Source organism: Copadichromis virginalis, linkage group LG18 (assembly GCF_057382275.1).
Source record: "Copadichromis virginalis isolate Kocher_CV1m ecotype Utaka linkage group LG18, C_Virginalis_male_GT1.1, whole genome shotgun sequence".
Lineage (NCBI taxonomy): Eukaryota > Metazoa > Chordata > Actinopteri > Cichliformes > Cichlidae > Copadichromis > Copadichromis virginalis.
In genome coordinates this window covers 9,195,256-9,218,338 of record NC_140635.1, presented here as the reverse complement: position 1 = coordinate 9,218,338, position 23,083 = coordinate 9,195,256, and the positions used below count along the sequence as shown (strand labels likewise).

The 23,083-nt window shown below is 38.8% G+C and overlaps 2 protein-coding genes across 3 annotated transcripts; one reads left to right on the top strand and one right to left on the bottom strand.

Annotated features, from left to right (window-relative positions):
* Window positions 1-3,883: 3,883 nt before the first annotated feature.
* On the bottom strand, window positions 3,884-7,827 carry LOC146687239 (uncharacterized). Its single transcript, XM_085438052.1, has 11 exons — window positions 7,627-7,827; window positions 7,446-7,478; window positions 7,260-7,349; window positions 6,580-6,848; window positions 6,379-6,481; window positions 6,007-6,109; window positions 5,875-5,927; window positions 5,687-5,765; window positions 4,969-5,465; window positions 4,578-4,771; window positions 3,884-4,469 (listed from the first exon to the last, which is right to left on the bottom strand). The coding sequence occupies exons 1-11, from the start codon at window positions 7,774-7,776 to the stop codon at window positions 4,325-4,327; spliced, it is 1,716 nt and encodes a 571-aa protein (XP_085294178.1). The 5' UTR covers window positions 7,777-7,827; the 3' UTR covers window positions 3,884-4,324.
* Window positions 7,828-13,374: 5,547 nt separating this feature from the next.
* On the top strand, window positions 13,375-21,478 carry LOC146687238 (acyl-coenzyme A thioesterase 5-like). 2 transcript variants are annotated; one of them, XM_085438047.1, is made up of 4 exons: window positions 13,375-13,547; window positions 19,525-20,024; window positions 20,142-20,344; window positions 20,423-21,478. In XM_085438047.1, exons 2-4 carry the CDS (start codon window positions 19,568-19,570, stop codon window positions 21,029-21,031), a joined length of 1,269 nt encoding a protein of 422 aa, XP_085294173.1. In that variant the 5' UTR covers window positions 13,375-13,547; window positions 19,525-19,567; the 3' UTR covers window positions 21,032-21,478. The 2 variants fall into 2 exon arrangements, with proteins under 2 accessions (XP_085294173.1, XP_085294174.1); XM_085438048.1 differs by lacking the exon at window positions 13,375-13,547 and adding an exon at window positions 18,987-19,005.
* Window positions 21,479-23,083: the final 1,605 nt, after the last annotated feature.

Genomic DNA, 23,083 nt, shown 5'->3' with positions numbered 1-23,083 from the left:
TTATGTTATTTTTATAGAATTTCCCTCACATTTATCCAATACCAAGCCAAATCACTGGAAAAATTTTGGATGGGTCCACAAGAGCACAAAGTGCATACTTTTTGAAGGTATGACTTGGACTGTGGTAACTATGTTCTTATCACAAAGGGTTTATAAGTTGCCACTATAAACAAACAGCATTTTCCAAAATTGAAGCCTTGTCAGAAGAACCTGAAAAATACCTTTCTGAAACCTTTTCTGTGTAAAGACTTGTTCAAAAGCAATGCACACAGATTAAAACATTTCTGTCTTGGCCAACTGATAAAGAACACCAAAAATTGAGTGGTGCGTGTTGAGTCTGTGGTCTTGATTTGTTTTGTACACACTATAGAAATTAATTAATGTAAACCAAAAATGACACTTTCTATATGTTTGTGTATCTGCAGAATTAATTACAAGTCTCACCTGACAAGCTTTTGCAGTTTTGCAGTGTCATTCTTGACAGAAAAACATACTTGTCACATTATTTTTATTTCCAGAAAAACATCTTTCAGATGTATGAGAAATTGATTGGAGCCTGTCTGGAAAACGGCAGCCACTGGACCTTGTTTGTAAGTTGCACAGATTTTGCACTCTCTCTAGTGCATGATACTTTTCAGTGTCCCTCATTAGGAAAGCTCAAGGCCCAAGCCTACCATATCCATCTTTTTACAAAACAGTTTTGTGACATACCCAAGAGGACCATAGTCTATATGAATTCATTTGGCGAGTCGGAGGTCAGAAAAAGTGCGGTGTTGAAAAACTGGAGGTAATTAATTAACATATTTAACATAACATATTTAATTTAATTGAAATCATTACCGAACGTGGTTATTGATTTCTCTATATGCTTTTTATTTGTAATAACTGCGATCTCTCAGCTCATTTGCTTCAGCAAGAGGCTGCACTGGAGAGTGGACCTTGTCACATGTGAGCCACCCACATCAACAGGATGGGAACTCATGTGGAGTGCATGTCATAATGGTACTGAAAACTATAGCTTTAACCTATATAAGTAATGTTTACATTTTTGCCCATTCAGTTTTTAAAGCCTTAGAGGCAGGATGGTAAAATCTCAATTTTTTTTGTAGATTGAACCATTTCAGCAGTAATGCTTTGCTTTGGTTGCCCTGTTTTTTGTTTTTTTTTCTCGGGGAGGGGGGGGGGGGTTAAAAACAAACAAACATTTCTTTGTTAATCTAATTCTTTTTGTTCTTTTTTTTTTTTTTTCTTCTTCGTCAATTATTAGTTTGCCCAATCTCTCATTGACGGTAAAACACAAGTGGAGGAGTACAACACTGAAATCACAAAGCTCAGGTCCCGACTTTGCCACTACTTATTTTCCTCAATAGGTAAAGATAAAATTAGCTGCCTTCTTTTTCTCTAACATTGGAAAATGTAACTTGTACTTAAACAAATTATATTTTGCAGATCGAACTAGGAAGTGCAGTCAGTGCTGGTGTGTGATTGCAGCCAAAGACCGGGTACACTATGACATGTCCTTAGCCATATAGATTGTTTATTTAATGGACTTTGTTCATTTGTTTTTTGGGCCGCATGAAAAACAGGTTTGCTGACACCTTGTCTCAAGTTTCAGACTCTGCTTCAAGACTGATGGAAAGTGGTTAAAATTACAGTCAAGAACAGCCATGGAGTTAATGCATATCAAGTCCCATCTGAGTCAAGAGAAGACATGGTGTATGATGTCTGCCCTGTTGAGTCCTACTGCAACTGTACATATGGCTTACGAGGACTTCTTTGCAAGCATCTAGTGTTACTTGCAAAATTAGCAGAGGCTGACAATGACATCTATCCAAACATGGAAACAGACCTTGGCAAGAATTGCAGTGAAAGAAAGGCATTACTTTGTACACTGTGAGGACTTGAAAGTGATAAAAATGCCAAGTTTGTTTGGAAATCTGTGTTTTTTTGCATCGGCTGAAACACTTCAGTGCACTTGTTGTACGTTCTCTCACTATAACACATGTGCTTGCCTGAAGGTGGCTTGTAGCCATTTTAAACAAATGAAAAACTCTCTGAAAAGTCCTCTATCAACTTTGAATGACACTCCTGTAGTTAAAAGCACAGACAAAAAATGCACAGAAGATGCAGTTGGAAAACTAAATGCTGTTTTAGACACAGTTTAACAGTGGGCATTCATTCCAGAGGGTATTACTGCAATGATAGATGAACTGCATACAAATGTCTTAAAAACAAAACAAGTAGGCAAAAGTATATTCCAGTACGAAATAAAGATGACAGATAATGCACGCAAAATTAGGCCATTGTATTCTAGCAAGAAACGTTCGGCCAGCATCGACATTCCAACAGTCTGAAAATGAATGTGAACAGTCGATAACCACTGAAAGAGAGACATCCTCTGGAGAAAATGAAAACCTTTTGGAATACAAAACAAAAAAGAGAAGAGTTAAAGCTAAGTATATGCACAAGTAGACTTTTGTGTGACATTTCAAAGGGACTGCATCCATTACTTCTGTTTATTGAAACCTAAAGCTGAATAGCTGTCTTAACTTTCTGCCAAGGAACAGATGAAAAGAAATTGTTTGGTCTCTCAAGCAGTTGTTATTTATGTGTGTTATTCATTACTTTGGCTTGGTTGCTGTTTTTGATACAAATTCATCTGTGCCCATTGTAATATTTTCATATGTTACTATTTTTATATTGCTATGCATTATAAATAAAGGATTACTTATTACTATTAAAGGTCTGCATTTGTAATTGTTGGTATTATTTATAAAATATGCGCTCTTAAGTTTTTTGCTCCATAAAACGATACCTGTCACTTTTTGGACAGAGTATCAGCTGTTGAGAATCCTGGCTCATACAAAATAGAAGTAAAAGGTTTCAACATCCAGCCTTTTTATGATTAAATACAAAGTGTAATAACAGAGTTATTGGGGTGTGATTTTGTTAATAGTTAGTCTTAAGTATAAGTTTAATAGTAATGAGTAAGAAAATATAGCCAGAATAATGGAATGAGACTAACACCTGACCTCACACTGAGATTTGGTATGAAGTGGCATGTTTGTGCTAATGCTGACATTGGGGCTCAGAGTTCCTCTGTGTGTATATATTTGTGAACGTTAACTTGGCTAATGTCCAAGGGTTTGACTGCTTTCCTGTTGGATTGTATCACAAAGAACAGGGATAAGAGCACCAGTGGCCGTGCACACCCTCATCTCTCTCCTTCACCCGATCATTAGTGTTGGAAACCGGCATTAGCTCAGAGTAGATTAGACTTCAGTATAGTGCAAGTGATTTGATTTTATGATTATTTGATTCAGTTTTTTCTGTGTTCAAGCTCAATTACTTTAATAAAATATGTTGAATTCAAACAAATAAATAAACAAATAAACTGTGGACATTACCCTTTTAAACCTTTCTGAAACAAGACAGGTAAAAACCAGTGTATAAAAGTTTACATAGGTATAAATAGCTCTAACACTTTACTCCAGCCTGGCGTCCACACATGTGGACATCACATTTTGGGTTATTTAGACCAAAATACTAAATCTTGATCAACAAGTGCCTGATATACAGTTATGAGGACATTATACTGCAACTGTTCTATCGAAATTTCAAATTAATGTCCTCATATGTGGCTCTCATTTTTCTCAGAAACAAAAATTAGGTAAAAAAAAAACAAAACCTGGTAATTCTTTCTTTTTACATTCATCGGGTTCCAATCGGCCCAAATATCAAAGAGAAATTAAAAATGCATGCCATGGAAGATTTCGGGTCTTAGGGGGTTAAAATGACCAGACCCCTCCGGCCTGTTTTCCAGGCCACTAAATTAAACCCAGTCAATTACCAATTGAACAGAATAAAAACCTACGAGGTCCACTAATAGTCCAAAAGTCCAAATCTTTAATAGAAAAGACAGGCAGAACTCAAACAAACAATAATCCAAACGAGGAGCATATATACACACTGGAAAGTAAATAATTATAAGTTATTAAATCAGACTAATTAAATACAGTAAAACTAATAAGGGAAGACGAACACACGGGAAATAAAAATAACAGTGTAAACATACCAAAACTCAAAATAAAACAGGAAAGCTACTACAAACCGAGTGTGACACAATTACATTCATATTGAAACATATGTGATAATTTTCTTTCTTTGTAGCATTTTTAAGATATGTGTTAGAACAGTCATTATGCTGTTTGGATTAGGAACCAATCATTTTTGCCAAATAGTTAACACAAACTTAGAACAACAATGAACAATTTTCAAGATTCTGATTTACAGAACAAACAAAAGTCACAAAAGGTTTCATTATTTAAGAGACAAGATCAAGTTTTTCACACAGGAATGAAATGACAGAATCCAGTGCAGCGGGGCCAAAGGTGTGTGTCAGCAAACTGAAGGTTGAGGAATCAGTCAGCTCATGTTTAAGATTGTGTTGGATTTTGAGAAGAGTCTGTCTGTTATTAGAAAGTAAGATTAACAATGTTACACCAATAACCCAAATACGGGGAAATGACAAATAATACCAAAAAAGATACAACTTTCATATTGTTTTACTAACTTACTTTGTCATATCAGCACTTGAATGGTCGATGCCTTTACAGACCATGTCTGTTGTGACATCGCAGGCCAATCTTCCGGCAAACCCGAGGGCTAGCTCCCCAGCCTCCTCTTCACTCAGAACACTAAACACTGTTACTTTAGTTTTGGCCTTCTTAGGCCTGTCAAGAATCATTGCGGGCAGTTTGGCTTTACGGCCCTAAAAAAGAAAAAGTGCAAACACCAAAAGAGCAGAGAGAGACACACACGCGCACAAAGTTAAATGCTTTTGTTTACATGGTGTAATTGTGTATATGTTGCAGCAAATGCACAATTTCCAGCCACATTGTCACTTCATTGATACGAGTAACCCGGATTTATTTCAGGTGACATCAAAATCACGAAATGTATACCTACCCCAATCAAACCTCTGAAAACATGAACTGACATGTTCTCTGCGTTGATTCTGCGCTTGATCTCGTCTTCTGTTATTGTGTAGGTTTTCTTTTTTGAGCTTGGTACAGATAAGCGACCATGCACTCTGTAAACTGTACTAGTTCCTTCTGAATCAGTTTGGAATTCTGTATCTGCATCGATCCTGTCAACATCATCAGCAGCAGCATTATCTGTACTCAGACTTGTGCCGTATACTTCTGCTTCTTTTTCGTTGTCTTCAGTCTGTGTACCTTCATCTCTTTCAGTCTGTGTACCTTCATCTCTGACTGTCAGTCTTCCTATCTCACTGTTACTTGTCGATTTGCTGCAGATGTTCTCTCCCTTAGGAACTTTTCCTTTGTCATTCGCTGCCTGATGCTTTCCCTGATGACATTCTTCACTGGCTACTTCTATTGCTCCTCCTGTATAGCCACCCACTATGCTGCACAACTCCTTTCCCTCTGCTGTGCTGCACTGTGCTGTTACATAAAGAAGAATGATATAAACAGCACTATATCAATTTAATTGTGAAGAGAAATCCCCACAATACGACACAGTTATGTCTAAAATAGTTTTGTGTAAAAACTGGATCTTGAAACGTCCACTTTAATTACACAGTCCTGGTGTGCAAAGGCAAAATTACGAAAAAAAATTTCACTTTAAACATTTTTGGACATTGTTTAGTTATATTGTGACTTACTCTCACAGAAGATACAGATGCCACAAACAGACTTTGAACAACGCATGTGCTTGTATGCACCACATTTCTGGCACTGCACCTGTGAATTAAAAAAAAAAAAAAAGAAGAAGAAATAAACAAACAAAAAACAAATGAACAAAGTCCATTAAATAAACAATCTATATGGCTAAGGACATGTCATAGTGTACCCGGTCTTTGGCTGCAATCACACACCAGCACTGACTGCACTTCCTAGTTCGATCTGCAAAATATAATTTGTTTAAGTACAAGTTACATTTTCCAATGTTAGAGAAAAAGAAGGCAGCTAATTTTATCTTTACCTATTGAGGAAAATAAGTAGTGGCAAAGTCGGGACCTGAGCTTTGTGATTTCAGTGTTGTACTCCTCCACTTGTGTTTTACCGTCAATGAGAGATTGGGCAAACTAATAATTGACGAAGAAGAAAAAAAAAAAAAAAGAACAAAAAGAATTAGATTAACAAAGAAATGTTTGTTTGTTTTTAACCCCCCCCCCCCCCCCCCCCCCGAGAAAAAAAAAACAAAACAGAGCAACCAAAGCAAAGCATTACTGCTGAAATGGTTCAAGCTACAAAAAAAATTGAGATTTTACCATCCTGCCTCTAAGGCTTTAAAAACTGAATAGGCAAAAATGTAAACATTACTTATATAGGTTAAAGCTATAGTTTTCAGTACCATTATGACATGCACTCCACATGAGTTCCCATCCTGTTGATGTGGGTGGCTCACATGTGACAAGGTCCACTCTCCAGCGCAGCCTCTTGCTGAAGCAAATGAGCTGAGAGATCGCAGTTATTACAAATAAAAAGCATATAGAGAAATCAATAACCACGTTCGGTAATGATTTCAATTAAATTAAATATGTTAATTAATTACCTCCAGTTTTTCAACACCGCACTTTTTCTGACCTCCGACTCGCCAAATGAATTCATATAGACTATGGTCCTCTTGGGTATGTCACAAAACTGTTTTGTAAAAAGATGGATATGGTAGGCTTGGGCCTTGAGCTTTCCTAATGAGGGACACTGAAAAGTATCATGCACTAGAGAGAGTGCAAAATCTGTGCAACTTACAAACAAGGTCCAGTGGCTGCCGTTTTCCAGACAGGCTCCAATCAATTTCTCATACATCTGAAAGATGTTTTTCTGGAAATAAAAATAATGTGACAAGTATGTTTTTCTGTCAAGAATGACACTGCAAAACTGCAAAAGCTTGTCAGGTGAGACTTGTAATTAATTCTGCAGATACACAAACATATAGAAAGTGTCATTTTTGGTTTACATTAATTAATTTCTATAGTGTGTACAAAACAAATCAAGACCACAGACTCAACACGCACCACTCAATTTTTGGTGTTCTTTATCAGTTGGCCAAGACAGAAATGTTTTAATCTGTGTGCATTGCTTTTGAACAAGTCTTTACACAGAAAAGGTTTCAGAAAGGTATTTTTCAGGTTCTTCTGACAAGGCTTCAATTTTGGAAAATGCTGTTTGTTTATAGTGGCAACTTATAAACCCTTTGTGATAAGAACATAGTTACCACAGTCCAAGTCATACCTTCAAAAAGTATGCACTTTGTGCTCTTGTGGACCCATCCAAAATTTTTCCAGTGATTTGGCTTGGTATTGGATAAATGTGAGGGAAATTCTATAAAAATAACATAAATACACCTATGTTTTCAAATACATTACAAAAAACGTAAACATGCTATGTCATTATGATCAAACAAGCTTTTCAACATACCTCACACTGCAAATAGATTAGGCCATCTATTACCTTATAAAACAAATAAATAAATACATATAAATAAAAACAGAACTAAGGAATACGATTCATTAAGTAAATTGTACAATAAAGTGTATTTAAAGCAGAATTTAACATTAGTTTTATGACAACATAAAAGGATTTTTATGTCAAGAGGTACCTCATCTGAAATGTTAGTCTGCTCAAACAGGGATTTCAAACTTGAAATACCAATAGAGTCTGGTCCAGCTACTCCCACAAGGTAATCTGTGAGAAAGCATATGCTGTAGTCAACAGATATCATTTTCTTTTTGCATGCTGCAACCATCATCCATTTCAGTCTTCTAGGAGCTTTGTCTGGTTGTAGTTCTTTTTTCTCCTCCTCATCTATTAATTAAATTGTTTTCTGACCTTCCTAACTGTTTCCGACCTGTCTTCCCAATGTGATGTTTAAGCAATATATGTATGGTCAGAAGGGGGTGAAATTTTCATTGCAGTTGTACGTGTAACATTGCATGTGATAATAAAAGGCTTGATTGGTTGATTATTCAACATGAGTTGACATTTACCTGACATTGTGAAGGAGTCACAGTTTCTGTAAGGGTGTAAGAACATAACATGTGGATTTGTTACACTTCTTTTTCACAAGTTAATAACAATCAATAATTTTCATTCCATTATTTACAAGCTATCAAACGATGTCCCAGGGACAACATCTACACGATGTCCCAGGGACAACATTTACACGATGTCCCAGGGACAACATCTACACGATGTCCCAGGGCAAATTCTACATGATGTCCCAGGGACAACATTTACACAATGTCCCAGGGACAACATTTACGCGATGTCCCAGGGACAACATCTACACGATGTCCCAGGGCAAATTCTACATGATGTCCCAGGGACAACATTTACACAATGTCCCAGGGACAACATTTACGCGATGTACCAGGACAAATTTGTAAATTTCTGGATTACTGTTAATCTCCATAGAATCAAGAACTCATGTCCAGTTTCACAGCTATGGACCAGTTAATTATGTTTCCAGGTGATAGTTTGATTCATAGATTCAGCACACAACCATAAGTCTAGGCCTTTTAGTCCAGATTCTCTTCACTTATGTTTGTAAAATGATCAGGGAAGCTACTGCAATTTTGCCTGACCCAACCCCCGGGCCACGAAACACCCAAAAAGTTGGGGAACGCTGGTCTAGAGAACACTGGTTAGCTAATGCTGTCGTCAAGTAGCCTATCGCTAGCAAACAAACAGCAAGCCAAGTGAGGAACATATGTATAATGCTTACCATTTATTAAAGGAAAGTATCCTAAATTGACTTCAAATTCGGCGGACAGGCGAATTGACTTCAAATTTGGCGGACAGGCGGCGGTTTTTCGCTTCTTCACTTGTATTTCGAAATAATCGAAGGCGGGTATTTCGAAGTCGCAAAGGAATTACGTCACAAGAAGGTGATTGGTCACTTGCAATGTTGAACCTGGAACAACATTAATTATGATGATGTGGGAACAATGCTGACACGAGGAAATCAGATCGTCCTTATTTTACCACTAGTTGACCTTTTAATGATGGAAGGCTTACCAGCCACATTTGAAACACTGTCCTCTGGATTAACACCATCATCAACACCAATATTTTAAATGCAAATGTTCGCAACCAGATAACCATTCACTCACTTCATAAATAAACTCATCATAACACATTGTTTTTGCTTTAAACCATGTTTCATGCTTTTCATTTTCATCATCTCGTAACACACAGATCAAAGAACCATGAATAGTTCTTGCTTCATTACACAAAGCAACAGAATCATTAGTTGAGGCTTGAACCATATAGATATAGATACTATTATCTATATCTAGTGATGTACTTACAATATAGATATTATTTTCATATACTCTCTTGTAGATGATTAGCTTTATTTAATTTAGCTTTTCTATCACATTGCAGTCTGTCCAGTTTCTCTGCAAGTGCTTTAGCAGTTATTTTCTGCGGGTCGCTTGGCTCGATAGTTCAAACGTTTGAATTTGGATATGGTAAGGATTTGTAGAAGAACAGAATGTGCCTTTGGTTTTCGGTTAAACATTTGCAACTCTGGTATAGATAAATGTGATATATTAACCTTGACACACTCCAATCCTTGCTATCCAAAAAGACTGTGTGGAAGAAAAAAATACAAATGAAAATTTCCCTTTAACGTTTTGTTTTAATGTTCAGTTTCATGCAGTTTGGTAATTTTAATTTCTCTTACCAAAACCATGATAATTTCATTTTCTATTCTAGATTTTCTAGTGCTGTCAGCGTTAGTCTCGTTAAAATCACGTTAACGCCATAACCGCATTAACTCGGCAAATCTCCGTTAGCGAGTTAATGCGGGTCGCCCGCTGCATGGGGCTGCATGGCGTCAACGCGTTACCGCAGTTAGCTCGGCCCAATAGATTTCATCTCATGATCTTACGTGATGTTACTAAATTACCAAGCCTTAAACTTGTAAATTCTAGATGGATGGATTTAAATTAAAGGTTTTTTATGTTTAATACAATTATTCCCTGGATTAGACAGTTTAATTCTTCTTTCTAGCTGCTTCAAAGCATGAACAACTACTTAAATGTTCAAGTTTCCACTTCATGTTAACGCTTAAATATTCTTTTACTCTCATTAAACCTAAATACATTCCTATAGAATGACAAGATCAGGAGAGATGACCGAAACCAAGGACATGAATGTACAGACAAAAGGAATCAAAAAAGGAATCCCCTCTCTCATGATACGTGAACAAGACCCTGAGATACATAAACTCTTTCACCTGGGTCAGCAACTCATCCCTAACTCGGAGTGGGCGCTCCACTTTTTTCTAGCTGAGGAACATGGCCTCAGACTTGGGGGTGCTGATTCTCATAAAAATCCTCCCTAGGGGTCCTCCCACCAAAGACTGCCTCAGTGCCCAGACTCATATACCTCATCCCCAGACTCTATTTCCTCTACAGAAGAAGTGTTAGTGTGATTGAGGAGGTCCTTGACGTATAAACTGACAACGGTCTCTAGTCTTGTCAGCCGAGGATCTTTATGGTCATGGTCGGCCTCCAGATCTGCTCCGTCTTTCTTTGCCAGCCTCCTGGTCAGCCCTCTTAACTGCTGTGTCTCTGCCGCTAGCCTCCTGAACTCTCACTTCTTTGTTTTGGATTTTTTTTTCTTAAATATGGTCCTTCTTTCCCTGTCAGTACTCTTACTGGAGCATTTTGGGTCACCTGAAGGTGTTTCAGGGAATTTTTACGACAGCCTGATAATAATGAATTACAGTAGTTCTGCCTAGAAGTAATAATGCATAAACTAGTTTTTCAACATCACTCTTAAACAGGATGTTTCTAATTTGAGAGATTTTGCGCAAATGAAAGAAAGCAGTCCTACATATTTGTAGTCAGAAGAGAGTCAGACACACGAAAAAAGCTCTAGTCAGAAATGCATAAGAACAGGGGTCTCAAACTCAATTTAGCTGGGGGCCGCTGGAGGCAGAGTCTGGGTGAGGCTGGGCCGCATTAGGTTTTCCACAAGAAAGGCATGGTTAAAAAATTCCAATCTTCGCAAATCTCTTTTTTTTTTTTTTAACACAAAATATGAAAAATAAATAAGCAAATTAAGAATTAATAAGAAAATGAATCAATCTGTAATACAGATTGATATAGACTCAATACTTGAAATGTGCAATTCACTTGTATTTTTATTTTTATTCCTATTTATTCTATTTATCCCCTTCGTATATTTTATTTATATTGTCTCTGTATTTATATATATGTGTGTGTGTATAACTCTGTAACTTCTGTCGGTGCTGTGCTTTTTTGGAAATCGAATTTCCCAGAGGAACCCACCCGAGGGATTAATAAAAATAACTGTGAAAAAATAACTAAAAATCCCACTGACGTGTGTATAAATCTATATACGTATAATGTCCCGCTGGGCAGCAACTTAAAAAAAAAAACTTTTTTTGAAGTGTTGTGAACGCAGCGCGCTGGGGCGAATGTCCGCGTTTGCCCAAAGGAGGAAGCCAGCCAGGTACAGAAAAGAAAGAAACACTCCATACGTCATACATTAAAATACATTATCAAACTCGCGGGTCGCACTAACATTAAATTTTCATATTAAGGTGGGGGCCAAAAACTATCGTCCTGCGGGCCGCGAGTTTGAGACCCCTGGCATAGAGGATTGCACTGTTGTTAAGCGTTGTTTTGGGTGTTCTGCGTGTACACGAATAGCTTTTCATGATGTACTTTCTGGATAGCAGGAATGGTATCTGGAGCAAAGTTCACATAGCAACATTGGCTCCATTAGAGTTAACCTCTAAGTAAAATGGGACGTGCTTGCCACACTGGCAAATACTATTATACTCATTTAGTACAGGTCAAATATTACAGGTCTGCCACTGACTGAAACTGTATTTAAGTTGACATTAAATCCAAAAGGTTAAATTCAAAAGAGAGATTATTAAAAAAACATATCCAGCAGCTCTGCATTTGTTTGCAACTCAGGTTCTTATTCCAAAGGGATCAGTGGTAACTTTTTGTTTTGGTAAGCACTCCAGTCTGTCATGGCTCTCTGCACAAATGTCTTTACAAAGCTTTTCCTAACGGCTTCCTGTTGAAGCCGTTAAATCCAAAAGTCTAGGTGTATTGTTTGGGGAGTGTCTGTGTTTGATAAAACCAGTTTGATCCAGGTGAATTATGGATGAGATGACTTTCTCAATTCTGATTGTTACTGCCTTGGTTATAATTTTCATATCTGTATTAATTAGTGAGAGTGATCAATAACTACATGTGACAGTGGGATCCCTGCAAGGTTTAAGAAGAACTGTGATAGCAGCTGTGTTTAAATCACAGGGAATAATACCAGTTTGTTTTATTCCTTGGATACATTTTAAATATATTGGGCTGAGCATATCCCAGAAAAGCTTATAGAACTCAGCCGGGAAGCCATCCAGCCCTGGCACTATATTGTTTGGTATAAGAAATATTACATGGTTAATTCTTTTTCTGTTAATGGAGCTTCTAGCTCTTATCTGTACATCTGTCAAATGTAGTACATTTATATTATTAATATTAAACTTACTCCTTCAGTTTATAAATATGCTTACGATCCCCAGCCAAAATATCCCTAAATTTTTCTTAACCACTTATCCAATTCACTTAACACTTACCCAATAATTAAGGGGGCTGGAGCCTATCCTGTCCGACATTTAGAGAGAGGCAGGGTACACCCCAGAAAAGCTGCCAGTCAATATTTAATTAGACAAAATAATTCCTGATATTAAAGCACAAAAAGACACAGAATCACATCTACAACCAATTTAGAGCACCATCTATCCCAAACTTCATGTTGCTTCGCTGTGGGAGGAAGATAGAGTACCTGGAGAGCACCTGTTGGAGGTTATTACTAGGTGAAATGAATATATATGTTGGGGAAAGGACATGGCCACTACCAGTAGTCCTGTGGGGGTGGTCTTTTATCTGTGATCTATTATTGAGTGTTTGTTGTGTGATCCTGGACCAGTTCTTGACCTTACCCCCTTTGTCCCAGGGCCTGTTTTATAAAAAAAATATATATATATATATATAAAAATATTATAACTGACCATAAAACTCAACAAAGCTAGTCACCTCAAAGTAACTTTGGCAAGAAGACGAATTAAACAGGAAGCCGGGAACAAAACCTGACATACTGGTAACTACCTCCAACAAATCCAACATGTTCTATTGAATATGTTACTAAGTAGTAAGGTGGTCATCTCTTAATACCAGAAAAGCTGCAATTTTCAAATCACTATGTGCTTTGATGATTACATAAATGTGGAAATGAGGAACAGTTTCAGACAGATGCAGCATGAGGGGAGGAGTCAAACAAAAATTTAAGGTGTGTTGAAGAAAACCTGCCAGCCATTTAGGTAGCCCTCTATGTATAACACAAAACGTGGAATTTCCCTCATCTCACGATTAACAAATTCCGCATCTTTTCTTAACGTGGTTTCTGGAAAAAGCCCTGGACTCTCCAACAACTTTTTGTTTATTTTCCGGCAAGCTTCTGTTAATGCTTCTTGTAAGTACTTCTAAAATTTTCTTCTATTTCTGGTTCTGCCCTTAAATCCTGATGTTGGATACTGTGTTATAATCTTATTGTAGTCATATTGTAGTCTCATTGTAGTCAATGTGCGATTTCCCAGGCTTTTCAGCATTTATTAAACAAAAGGTTGTTATTACGGCGACCGTGGCTCAGGGGGTTGGGAAGCGTATCTGTGGTGTTGGCCAGAGGGGCCAACACCAGTAGGCGGCCTCGCTTCTGTCAGTCTGCCCCAGGGCAGCTGTGGCTGGCTACAACCGTAGCTTGCCTCCACCAGTGAGAATGCGAGAGTGAATGAATAGTGGCATTGGGTGCCTTGAAAAGCGCTACATAAATCCAATCCATCATTATTATTATTATCTTCAAGCAGTTTCCTTTTTTCTACATAAAAAAACACATACTGAAATTTCTAAGGTACTGTAGACAATGAAAAACATTGAATTTTTTGTTTAACTGTTCAGTTTTAATTTAGTTGTTTTTCTATTACTTAATTACTTTGATGTAGTATGATTGCAGATAAAGCTTTAAAACTTAAGAAAATACAATTAAAAGTCTGAATTTTGTGCACGCATTCACATTTTCCAAAGCCATGCAGTGGAGAGGAAGAGAGAGAGGGGAAGGGGGGTTGGGGGGCTATAATCGGTACCGAGCAGCTCTGCGTTTGTTTGCAGTTCAGGCTCTTATTGTGAAGGGATTAGTGATAACTTCCTGTTTTGATAAGCGCTCGAGTTTGTCGTGGCTCTCTGCACACTTTTTGCTCGTTTGCCAGTAGTGGTGGGAGATTTCGTGAGTGTATGTGTTGAGCTCGAAGAGTTTTCTTCTTCTTCGGCCATGTTCTCTTAATAATGCACACACTTGGTGGTTGATTACTTTTCCCGTTTCTTTTATTGTTAACAACACAGGAGGGGAAAACCATACATTACTTCAGCAGTTCGCGCTTCGGAACAACAGGAACAGGAAGTGAAGTAGTCTATAATCACCAAAATAAAATCCTTTTCAAAATAAAATGACAATCAGAAAACTTCTTTCACAACATAAAATAAATTAATATATTTACTCATGAGAACACAAATCTAACACCCCCCTTGTTCTCATGCTGCTAGCCCATAGCATCTTATGCATTTCCAAAGAACCATTTTTGAAACTTTCTGAGTCTCACTCTTGTAACTGGTTTTGTTAGTATGTCTGCAGCCATTTCTTCTGATGGACAGTGTTCAATGCAGATTTTCCTTTCATTTACCGCTTCACGAATGAAGTGATATTTCACATCAATATGCTTTGACCTCTGTCTGTTCACTGGGTTTTTACTCAACGCAATGGCCCCTTGGTTGTCCCCAAACAGTTTAGTACATGTGTACCTTTTTCTGTCCATGCCGTTTAACAGTTGGGTTAAGTACATGCTTTCCTGAGTAGTGGTTGCAAGACCAATGTATTCAGCTTCACATGTTGAGAGTGCCACTGTAGGCTGTTTCTTTGTTTTCCAAGATATTACTGGTCCCTCTTTAGTAAGTGCAAAACAGTAGCCTGTTGTACTGCGTCTGTCTTTTACAGAGGATGCCCAGTCAGAGTCACTGTAAGCAATTAGATCTAGATTCTCACTGCTTTTCTTAAAGATCAGTTCAAAGTCATTTGTGCCTTTTAGGTATCTGAGGACTTGTTTTGCCATTACTAAGTTCTCTCTCGTGGGTTGAGCTAGTGTTTGAGATAGTCTGCTAACAACCCAGCTTATATCTGGTCTCGTACACGTCATGGCATATATCAAACTGCCCACTATTTCTCTGTACTCTCTTGAGTTAACAGTCTCATTTGCATCACTTCCTCCACATGTAGTAGTGTCCGTTTTTAGTTCACACGGTGTGGATCTGGGTTTGCATTCAGACATCCCAAAGCGTTCCAACATTCTTTGAATGTACCTCTTCTGATTCATCCTGATTTCATTCTCTTTTTGTATAAACTGTATCCCAAGAAAACTGGATATTTTCCCCAGGTCTTTCATGTTAAACTTTGACCTCATTGTTTCTTTGAATGTGTTTAACAAGTTAGTATTGCTAGCCGCAATGATCAAGTCATCTACCCAGATGATAACGAGTAGAGTTTCATGTCCAATGTCCTTTCTGTATACACAGTGATCAGAAAGGTTTCTTTCAAAGTCATTTTGTTCAAGGTAGTCATTCAAGAGTTTGTACCAGTTTCTACCTGATTGTTTTAACCCGTAAAGGGATTTCTTTAATTTGTACACCAAGTTTTCTCCTGACTCTGTTTGCTCAAAACCTTCTGGTTGTTCCATGTATATTTCTTCCTCAATGGGAGCATGCAAATATGCAGTTTTAACATCCATTTGGTGGATAATAAGATCATTCTGGACTGCTATTTGCATTAGGGTTCGCACAGATGTCATGTTTGCTGTTGGTGCAAATGTCTCTTGGTAATCTATTCCTTGTGTCTGGTTGTAACCTTTTGCTACAAACCTGGCTTTGAATATTTGTCCTTGTTCATTTTCTTTGAGGGCGTAGACCCATTTTCCTCCAATGGTATTTCTACCAGTAGGTAAAGTAGTCAGTTCGAATGTGTCATTCTCCTTCAGAGAGTTGATTTCTTCTGTCATTGCCTGTTTCCACCTTGGTGCCTCTGGTGACATCAGCGCCTCTTTATAGGTTTGGGGGATTCCACAGGTTGCTCTGTAACAATAATCAACACTTACAGGGGTTTCATTTGCTAAATCTTTGCAGTTAGATGTGTAATCCTCTAAATATTTAGGAGGTTTCCTTTCTCTGTTAGGATAGCGCTCAGTTTGGTTTTGCTCATCACCCTCATTTCTTTGTATGTCAGGGTTTGGTTCATTTGTGTTGGTTTCCTCTTCTCTAGGAGGTATGTTCTCTGCTGCATTTTCATTTTGTTGTTCTGTACTTTCTTTTAAAGGCACTACATGTTCATAAGTCTGAATTTCTGTGTCATATTCATCAGTCTGTGTTTGTTGTTCAACAGTGTTCTTCTTGATAAATCTCACGAGTCTGTGTTTTGACACTTTTCCTGTGTGAGGGTTATAGACCAGGTATGCTGGGCTATTTTTACTATAACCCACAAATATCCCTTTTTCACATCTGGGATCAAGTTTCTTGTGATCATGTATGTATGCATAACAGTCTGACCCAAATATCCACAGTTTTGAGAGATCTGGTCTTTTCCCTGTTAACATCTGATACGGTGTACTTTTAGTCCTGTTACTGTAGCATCTGTTGCGGGTGTGTGCTGCATTTTGGATGGCGTAAGGCCATAATTCTTTTGGCAGCTCTTTTTCTAGTAAAAGACACCTCCCCATTTCAAAGAGAGTTCTCCATTGCCTCTCAGCTGTGCCATTCTGATGGGGAGAATATGGCGCAGATGTCTCATGCTTTATACCCTTTTCCCTTAAAAGAGACTGGAAGGAACTGCTTGTGAACTCGGTGCCATTATCCGATCTAATGCACTTAACACTGCCGTATGGTGCACAGTCAGCTAGAAACTTTGCTGTGGCCTCTGTGGTGTCACTTTTCTGTTTTAGAAAGTAAACTGACACTGCCCCTGAAAAATCATCTGTAAATAATATAGCATATTTATGACCACTTTGGCCACTAGGTTCAATGGGGCCCGCTAGATCAGTGTGCACCAACTGTAATGGGTCACTCGCTTTTGGGTCGCTTTGTCTGTTTCTGTTGTTAGTGAATTTCCCTTCTGTACACACATTACAATCTAACATGCCACTGCCTGTGATTTTCATGCCATCTACAACATCGGGTAGCTTTAACACATCACTAACATTACAATGTCCTAAAATTTCGTGCCATGTTTTCACATCACAAGCCAGATTAACAGTGTCACAGGACATCATGTCATTGTATGATGTTTCATTGTTTACCGTTTTCAAATAGTAGAGTCTGTTGTATTCTTCGATGGAGAAGACTGTCCCATCTTTGTTCACCAGTTCATTCTGTCCCTTCTTGAAGATCACCTGTGCTCCATAGTTTGTAGCTGCCTTCACTGAAAATATGCTCTGAGGGTAGGATGGGATGAACAGGGCGTCTCTCAGTGTGATGGTGGTACAGTGTCCTTGTATGTCCCGTAGAGAGACGTTGGCATCTCCCCTCTTGAGTGCGACGTTGTTTGTCCTGGATCCATCAGCGAGCTCCATGTAGTGTTTCTCAGGATCAAAAGTCTCATCAAACTTTATGAACTTGTTCTTCTCTGTAATGATGTGTGAAGTAGCACCACAGTCCACCATTAGTCCTTCTCTTATTATGTCAGTAGGCAGAAGTCTTTGACTAACTTTAAATACAAAAGTCTGCTCTTCTTTCTTGTCCTCTTGTTTTACTACAGTTAGTTTCGCATCATCTCTGTATTTGGTTTTTCTTCTACATGTCTCATCACTGTGTGTCGAGCTTCTATGGTAGCTACACCACTTAGGTGTTCCCTTTTGGCGACAATCTTTTACAAAATGTCCTCGGTTTCCACATCCATGGCAGGTGATTGATGTTAAATCAACCTTCATCACATTATCCGCTTTTACTTTGTTGTCGAATTTCTCGGTTTCCTCATAACTTCGTAGGTTGCTTTTGAACTGTGTGAATGTTAAATCTTCACTGCTTTGAGTTGTGTGAATAGCAAATGGCTTGTAAGCTTCAGGAAGCCCCTTTAGAATCATAGCAATAATAAGTCCATCACTGATGACTTCTTTTGCATTTCTTAGGGAGGTCACTGCTTTTTCAGCCCGGATAATATAATCTGTCACTGTCTCATCTGGTTTCTTCTGTAAAGACGTCAGCTCTGTGTACAGTGCGATGATTCTGGGCTTGCCTTTACTATCGTAGTGGTCACGTAGTATTTTTAAAGCTTTTCTTCCATCGTCAGTCGCATCTCTCATTACCAGTGAAAGGCTTTTATCATCAAGAAACTGTATCAGTTCAGCGTAGCATTCAGCGTTCTTCTCTGCATCTGGGTTAGTGGCTGATAATATAGTGTCCTTTAGACCAATGATCCGCATGTGGCCGAGAAACTTTGCCTCCCAAAGTTCGTAACTGTTTTCGTCTCCGTTGAACACTAACCTCTGCCATCTTCCTCCTGTTGTGTCACGCCTGGGCCCATAACCTGTTGAGCTCGAAGAGTTTTCTTCTTCTTCGGCCATGTTCTCTTAATAATGCACACACTTGGTGGTTGATTACTTTTCCCGTTTCTTTTATTGTTAACAACACAGGAGGGGAAAACCATACATTACTTCAGCAGTTCGCGCTTCGGAACAACAGGAACAGGAAGTGAAGTAGTCTATAATCACCAAAATAAAATCCTTTTCAAAATAAAATGACAATCAGAAAACTTCTTTCACAACATAAAATAAATTAATATATTTACTCATGAGAACACAAATCTAACAGTATGCCTCCACATTTGGAGGGTTAAGCGTCAGGTAAAGCTTTTGTTTTCAGGCTTAAGTCGTATGTTTAATGCTTAAATGTACTAGTTAGTGAAGCCAAAGTCTACGAAGCTTTTCTTGTACTCTGTCTTCCCTTGATCCTCGACAAAAGTCTAGGTGGTGAGGCTTCAGGCTTTTACAGAAATGTAAAAATATTTCCTGCTCTTTTACCCTTGGTGGGGGGAAGAAAAGATTTTTAGCTAGCGCTAATGCTTCTGTAGTTCTGTTACTGCAGGTCTGAGAGGGTTAGGGAAGTAGGAAGGAAGGCATCAAAATAAAAGCGCACAGGACCCTTGAAACTTGACAGTTCTGTTGAGCCAAACAAAGCTGGAAGACGTATATCACATCGTCGTTTACATCCACTTTGGATGCTAGAGTTGGAGTGAAATACAATAGGACTCTTTAACTTTACCACAAGGCCAGTGTGTACTCTAAAAGGCTAAAGTTCACAGCACCTCTTAGAGTAATAAAAATAACGTGTGCAGTAGCACTATTTTGTTTATTTTTCTATAGGGCAAAGTCTAAACGTGTAACTTAAAGGAAAGTTGCTGAAGACATGGCTTCCCAAATCAGGCTGAGGCTGCTCCCGAGTGCCAGGTGTCTGTTTGATGAGCCTATTCAGGTGAAGGTGGCCGGGCTGAGGTCGAGGCAGGTGGTCTCCCTGAGAGCCAGCTCAACCGACGACAAGGGAACTGTGTTCAGCTCTGCGGCCACCTACAGAGCCAATGGCAACGGGGAGATTGACTTGAAGAGAGACCCCTCACTCAGTGGGAGCTACGTTGGGGTTGAACCGATGGGTCTGCTTTGGTCAATGACACCGGACTCTTTGCATAAAAGACTTCAGAAGACAAATGCCCTTAATCCATCCATGGTAAAGTTCTCAGTGCACGAGGAGGCAGGTGAGGGCCGGATTCTGGCAGAGGCGACTAATGAGAGGATTCTAATGGGAGATGGGGTCATTCGGGTCCCCATCAAAGAGGGGAACATTCGAGGAGTCCTGTTTACTCCTCCAGGTTTGTCAGCATCATTTAGGAAAAAAAGTACATACTTGAAAATGTCCTAGTTACAGTTACTCATAATTTTAGCTCCATACAAAAATATGCTTGCTTTGCATGTATGTTTCATTCCAGGCAGGGGTCCCTTCCCAGCTGTGTTAGATTTGTACACTTTTGGTGGAGGTCTGTCAGAGAAAAGAGCCTCTCTGTTGGCCAGCAGAGGATTTTTGGTTCTGACTGTTGCCCTGTATGGCCACGATGACCTGCCTAAAAACATTAAGGAGATCCACCTGGATTATTTGGAAGAAGCTGTCGAGTTTCTAAAAAAACTAACTAAGGTGAGTTAATTTATTCTGGAAGACTCATAGTTGTTGAAGACAACTTTGATGGCTGTTCATTGACATGTTTTTCCACAGGGTTCCAGTAAAAAAGTTGGTGTAATATCCCTTTCCAAAAGTGGAGATCTTGCCTTATCAGTTGCTTCTTACCTACCAGATGTTGAGGCCACAGTGTGGATCAATGGCTGCTCTGCCAATGTAGTTTTCCCTCTCTACTATAAGAAAAGACAAATACATTCTGCATTAATGTTTGATTTAAAGAAAGCGATTCCCACTGAGTCAGGGGCCTTCAACACCAAATACGTTTTAAACAATCCTCTGGCGGAGGAGAACAAGGGCAGCCTGATTCCCATTGAACGAGCCAAAGGACATTTCCTCTTTGTGGCCTCTGAGGATGACCTTAACTGGGACAGCAAGGCTTACATGGATGAGATGGTGGAGAGACTGAAGCGTCACGGGAAGGAGAAGTTTGAGAGTGTGTCATACCCTGGAGCTGGACACTACTTAGAGCCACCTTATGGACCCTACTGCCCTTCCAGCTTCCATGGGGTTTTAGGCAAGCCAGCCTTGTGGGGAGGTGAGCCCAAGTCCCACGCAGCAGCTGAGGTCCACATGTGGAAGAAGATCCAAGATTTCCTCAGAAATCATCTGAGCTCTGATGCTGCACAGAATAGGGCCAAGTTCTAGTTTCAAACTAGACAATGAATAACAAAAATTAAAGTCACGACTGCCATAAAACTGTGATAATCATGTCTGACCTGTTAAATGTGTTGATTAATGATTCACTATTTTAAACATTTAAAGTCTGTAATTTATCACAACAGGTAGAACGGGATCCTCCTTACCCTCAAGGTATAGCTATAATTTTGTGTTAATACTCCATAGTGTCATGTAAATGCTTGTAAGTTTTCTGTTTTCATCATTAAAGTTGGTAAAATTTGAAAAAGGTTTATTTGTATAAAACTTAAAAAGCGTATCCTGAATTCTTGACACGATGTAGATTCAGTCCTTCTGTCACACTGAGGTACTTTGATGTTGCGAGACGATCCAGTTGTCACAGGGTGATGTTGCTGCAGACTTTGTCTCATGTCTATTAAAATATCTATTAAAATTAAAGTTACTTTTGCTGCTGGACACTCTAAAGTCAACTTATTAATTCATCAAAACCAAAAAGACAAGACGTATTGACTGCCGTTTAACTCTAGAATAAATGTTCTTAAGTGTTGATTTCTGATGTATTATTTAATGTAATGAAAGATTGTGATTTATCATAAACTGGCATCTGTGGCTCACAAATTACCTTGAGGCATACTGACACATCCCATCTTCACACAGCAAACTAGACAGACTGGTGCCTATTACCTTACAAGCTAATGTTAACTGAATTTTGTTTTTCCTTAAAATTGTTGTTGCAACTGTTACAATAGACGTGTATTCAAAGGCAACGAATTTGGTCTTGTGTTTGTTGTTCATGGTTTCTCAATGAACTCCCAAACCAGTGGAACACGCCTGTGTCTCTCTTAGTCCTTGTTCTACCAGACGACCCTCCAGAAAAGGAAGTTCTGCTAATAGGGGATTGTGAACTTGGTGTTTCCTCTTTAATATTACGCAGTCTTTGCCTCCCATTATAAGATAGTTTGGGATGAACTATTGTGAAATGGTACTATATGAATGAAACAAGTGAGCCTGTCAGTCTTCACTACTGCCACAAGATGGCAGTATAAGCCTCTAAATAAACAGTCGTGCTCTGGCTAGTGCTCCCACACAGAAAGAAACAGAATCACATCTACAACGAATTTAGAGCATCATCTATCCCAACCTGCATGGTGCTGGACTGTGGGAGGAAGACCGAGTGTTGGAGATTACTGTTAAGTGAACAGAGTTTTGGGCAACATTACACTAAAGTCTTGAAAAAATATAATAACTCACCATAAAACTCAACCAAACTAATCACCTCAAAGCAACTTTGGCAGAGCGGAAGAGGAATTTAAACAAGAAATGGGAAGCGGGGAACAAAACCTGACGTACTAGTACCTACCTCAACCTCATTTTTCACCTCTGAGATGGGAGATAACATGCTTGCTACAGTGCAGGGAGTTCATGAAGACTGCAGAACCTTCATCTGCCTGTTTGATTTATTAAGCAGCATTGTTGAAAAGCTCCTTCTCTATCTCTCCTGTTCTTTGTGTTTCTGTATCTGACTGCTCCCTTTCTGTCATTTCAGCTCAGTGGAGCTCACGTCAGCTTCTGGCCTTTGAAAGGCATTATACCTGCACTAAGGGATGTATGTTCTGTGGGAACTTGAGATTGACTTTATGCTTCTGTGTTTATGAGTAAATGATGATTAATTCATTTGTGTATAGCCATTCAAATTTAAACTGCATGCAGATACCAGCAGATACCAGAACTGTAACTGAGATGTTAAAAGTATTTCACAAGTACAAGGTATAAAACATACAGGCTTTAGAGACAAGCAGAATAGGTGATCAGAGAAGTTAAGGCTGGGTTCTGAACACTATCCAATGTCCACTTGACATTAACTTTCTGTTGTTAATGGTGAGCTGTTTGTTGTGGCCCATTGTGGAGCCAAAACAGACAGGAGGCAGGTCATGATGCTCCAAAAGACTTTATCAGGGGTGAAGTTTTCAGGACTCCGTGAAACCTCACTGAATACTAGAGTTAACTCAAAACAACCCATAAAAACTGCTGGGGTTGAATTCTTTGCTGAATAATTGTATT

Excerpts from the sequence above, each read along its gene's own strand:
- LOC146687239 (XM_085438052.1), bottom strand. The coding sequence starts at position 7,776 with ATGATGGTTGCAGCATGCAAAAAGAAAATGATATCTGTTGACTACAGC. Across the intron at positions 6,110-6,378 it reads GTGGAGTGCATGTCATAATG|TTTGCCCAATCTCTCATTGA; the intron begins GTACTGAAAACT and ends GTCAATTATTAG. Across the intron at positions 4,470-4,577 it reads TCAAGTGCTGATATGACAAA|ACAGACTCTTCTCAAAATCC; the intron begins GTAAGTTAGTAA and ends TTCTAATAACAG.
- LOC146687238 (XM_085438047.1), top strand. The coding sequence starts at position 19,568 with ATGGCTTCCCAAATCAGGCTGAGGCTGCTCCCGAGTGCCAGGTGTCTG. Across the intron at positions 20,025-20,141 it reads AGTCCTGTTTACTCCTCCAG|GCAGGGGTCCCTTCCCAGCT; the intron begins GTTTGTCAGCAT and ends GTTTCATTCCAG. Across the intron at positions 20,345-20,422 it reads TTCTAAAAAAACTAACTAAG|GGTTCCAGTAAAAAAGTTGG; the intron begins GTGAGTTAATTT and ends GTTTTTCCACAG.